The sequence below is a fragment of the Sinocyclocheilus anshuiensis genome, unplaced genomic scaffold (assembly GCF_001515605.1).
Source record: "Sinocyclocheilus anshuiensis isolate Anshui unplaced genomic scaffold, SAMN03320099.WGS_v1.1 scaffold152, whole genome shotgun sequence".
In the NCBI taxonomy this organism is placed as follows: domain Eukaryota; kingdom Metazoa; phylum Chordata; class Actinopteri; order Cypriniformes; family Cyprinidae; genus Sinocyclocheilus; species Sinocyclocheilus anshuiensis.
This window is the reverse complement of record NW_015555781.1, coordinates 807,364-810,808: the sequence shown is the minus strand read 5'-3', so window position 1 is coordinate 810,808 and position 3,445 is coordinate 807,364. Positions and strand designations below refer to the sequence as shown.

Here is a 3,445-nt window from a genome sequence, read left to right as displayed (position 1 = left end):
AAGGTCCCGACTCTCTTCAGAAAAGTTTCGATGACATTTTCATTTTTATCTGATAAAGTAGCGTTCATTAGCGAAGCTGCTTTGATTACAGCCGTTACAGGTGAAACCGTTAGTTTTATCACTCTAAAGGCGCCTCCTGCTGGCAGAGAATGAATTTGCATTTTCAATAATAAGCCCGTCTCCAGCAACATCCAGTTTTTGTTGTTGCTCAATTTTTTTGTTTTCTGGAACTTTTTATATTCTTTATCCTCTGTACTGTAGAAATTTTATTTAGCTCTGCAATTTCATTTTATTTATAATACTTTCATTTAGCAAGGATGCTTTAAATTGATCAAAAAGATTATAATGTTACAAAAGATTTCCATTTCAGATAAATGCTGTTCTTCTGAAAGTTCTATTTATCAAAGAAACCTGAAAAAAAATCTACTCATTTGTTTTCAACATAATAATAAATGTTTTTGAGCAGCAAATCAGCATATTAGAATGATTTCTGAAGGATCATGTGACTGGAGTAATGATGCTAAAAATTCAGCTTGGAAATCGCAGGAATAAATCACATTTTAAAATATTTTCTAACAGAAAACAATTATTTTAAATAGTAAAAAATTAAGAAATATATTGTGATATAAATTTTGGCCATATCATCCAGCCCTAGATTTAATTAAAATGACTGAACAAATTAATAACAATGTGGCCACGATTTACTAAAAAGAGGGAAGAAATTCTTAATTCATTGCCACAATTTATATATATATAAACTTACATTAAGGTCAAAGCAAGCATTTTCCAATCTAACTATTTAAAAATAATCAACTTATGATGGATGGTGACATCTAATGTTGATGGAAACAACAACCCAACTTTGCATCTATAGCAATTTCTATGCACAGCGTTTTCAAAGGTACGTCTGGCATTCTGTATCCTTACTGCTGCCAAGGCAACACATCAGGACAAGCCAAAAGCAGTTCAGGAGGGCACACACACCTTACTCATTGCGCCGGGGAAAACCCTCCTAAACCGCACGCTTCATAGATTGGCCAACACCACCTCAACACCACATAAAGACAGCAAACATCCCCAATTACTACAGTTTTTGCTTTGAATTTTCAATAGATGGATGCCAGTGTGTACAAACCCGAGCTGGTTTGGTTCATATGTTTTAAGAGAAAGAAAAAGCATACTGATTCAAACATCAGGTGAACACAAAATGTTTTGCAAACTGTCGTAAGCATAGTAAAATTAGCATGCCCAAATTTGAATCAGTAAGTAACTTCTAACCACTGAAAGCAGCAGAAGCACCTATTTAAACCACTGGCTTTAGATCACAGATGTCCACACCACCATATTTAAAGAACAGCATATTAATCAAAGTTGTTAGACCCGGTCTACAACGAACACAACTGATGACCACAACGACTGAAAGCCGCATGCTATTGTACAATGTTCACTAACAGACCAATCAGCTGTAAGCTCAATTAAATTAAATACACAACTATGCTATGACAACTGATATATGGCTGGTAGTATAATTAGAAACTATTTTGTCCAAATATCCATTGTGATTGGCTAAAGATTACATGCAACAGTGTTAAGTGTTTTTAAAGATAAACTTTAAATGCGAGTTAGATGACAGCAAAGGTAATATAAATAATATAAAGGTAATATAAAAATAAAGGAAATGAGCATGAAGAATTAAATATACAAAATGTGCCGATACACTACCCTTTAATAGTTTGGGTTTGTTACATTTTTTTTTTTTTTTTTTAAGAAGTCTTTTATACTCACCAAGGCTGCATTTATTTGATCAAAAATTCAGTAAAAATAGTAATATTGTGAAATATTATTTTTTAAAATAACTTTTATATTTGAATATATTTCAAAATGCAATTTATTCATGTGATGCAGAGCTTAATTTTCAGCATCATTACTCCACTCTTCATCAATTTCTTTCCCAGAAAACCCCCCCCCAAACTTTTGGACAGTAGTGTATATTTAATTGAAAAGTCTCTAATATCAGCCAGTAACCGATATGGTACTGGTATATTGTGCATCCCCAAATACAATTCTACAGTTTGCTAAAAAGCTGACACAAGAGAGTAATCCTAATGCTCTCTAGTGTTTCTAATCACCTGTTCAAACTTCCAGCCATCTGACATAGTGGAGACCATCTGTGTCAGTTCCTCCTCCTGACACTGTAGGACTCTGTAGACGTGCTTCACGGGGAGCTTAAGGAAGGGGAAAAACGTATGAGAAGACAAAATAATACTATATGAAGAGGCAAAGCACAAGCTCTGATTTAATTCAACATGACTTGGTCATTCCTGCAGACCCATAAATGTCATCAGATTAAGCTGAGAAGGCAGATTTCAGAGGACACATTTGTCATGGGATACTGCAAGAACATTTTGAAAGGACCTGGAAAGGCGAACCCATGTAAAAAACAGGTTTGTAGAATCACCCAGGTTACAATCTTTCTGACAGGTTAATATTTTTGAAATCAATGGGCCTCATTCATGAAACACAAACAGAACAAATGTGTACATAATATGTGAAAGAAAGAAAGAAACCATTCTGGCATGAATTTAATTCCAACAATTAAATTGAATTATATTGAACAATTTATGCAAGAATGGCTTAATGAATGAATTACACAGAAATTTATTCTGCTAAATTTATACTTTTTTTTTTTTTAATGGTCGATGGCCGATATAATGTAGATTTACGTATATGATATAATTTAATTAAAAAAAAAAAATCACATGAGATTTACGAAAACAGGGAATTACTCAAGTAGTTGAAAATAAAAAGCCTTTAAGAAATAAACCATTAAAACCTTTTTTTTTTCCAACCATTTGAGTGCTTTGGAATTTCTTGTTTGTTTTTTCCCATTTAGGAGTTAGCTTTCATGTTTCATGTAGTGGATATATACTCTTATACCCCTACAGCACAACTCTTTTTCTATATTTTGAGGATTTACATACTATTGTTCTTATTTTACACAATATACTTAAAATTCACCTCAAAAATAATTGAGAACTTTTGTTGTTTTGTTAGATGTGAAGTAGCACAACAATCTTGAAAAAAAGATAACTTTTTATAATTAAAGATTATTAAGTTATAACTTAATCCCAGATTGACTTACCTGAGCCATCTTACAATCCCTCTCCCTGATTTTGTCTTTGACCAGTTTAATCAATGAAGTGATATTGTAGAATTCAGCCTCTTCCAGCACACCTGAAGGATGAAACAGATGAATTATTTAATCAAAAACCACATATCATAGACAAAAAAAGCTTAATGTCAAGAACATGTAGAGCTTACAAACAAGTTACAACTGAATTTAGCTGCCAGTGAGAAAACAGAAGAAATCTAACAGCATGTTCAGACATATCTTAAAGTTCTTGATCGCATTCCCATCATACCTTCCTCTGCTAGGCCTCGGTTC

General features: G+C 33.0%; 1 protein-coding gene across 1 annotated transcript in view; it reads right to left on the bottom strand.

Moving 5' to 3' along the window:
* Positions 1–3,445, bottom strand: part of LOC107674684 (BTB/POZ domain-containing protein KCTD5-like) — a 15,611-nt gene that overhangs the window by 9,246 nt on the left and 2,920 nt on the right. The window contains exons 3-5 of the mRNA XM_016468752.1: positions 3,423–3,445; positions 3,143–3,234; positions 2,130–2,225 (exon numbers count right to left, since the gene is read on the bottom strand). The exon at positions 3,423–3,445 is cut by the window's right edge and continues 17 nt beyond it. Of these exons, the coding sequence (XP_016324238.1) occupies positions 2,130–2,225; positions 3,143–3,234; positions 3,423–3,445 (211 nt within the window). The remainder of the gene's footprint in view (positions 1–2,129; positions 2,226–3,142; positions 3,235–3,422) is intronic.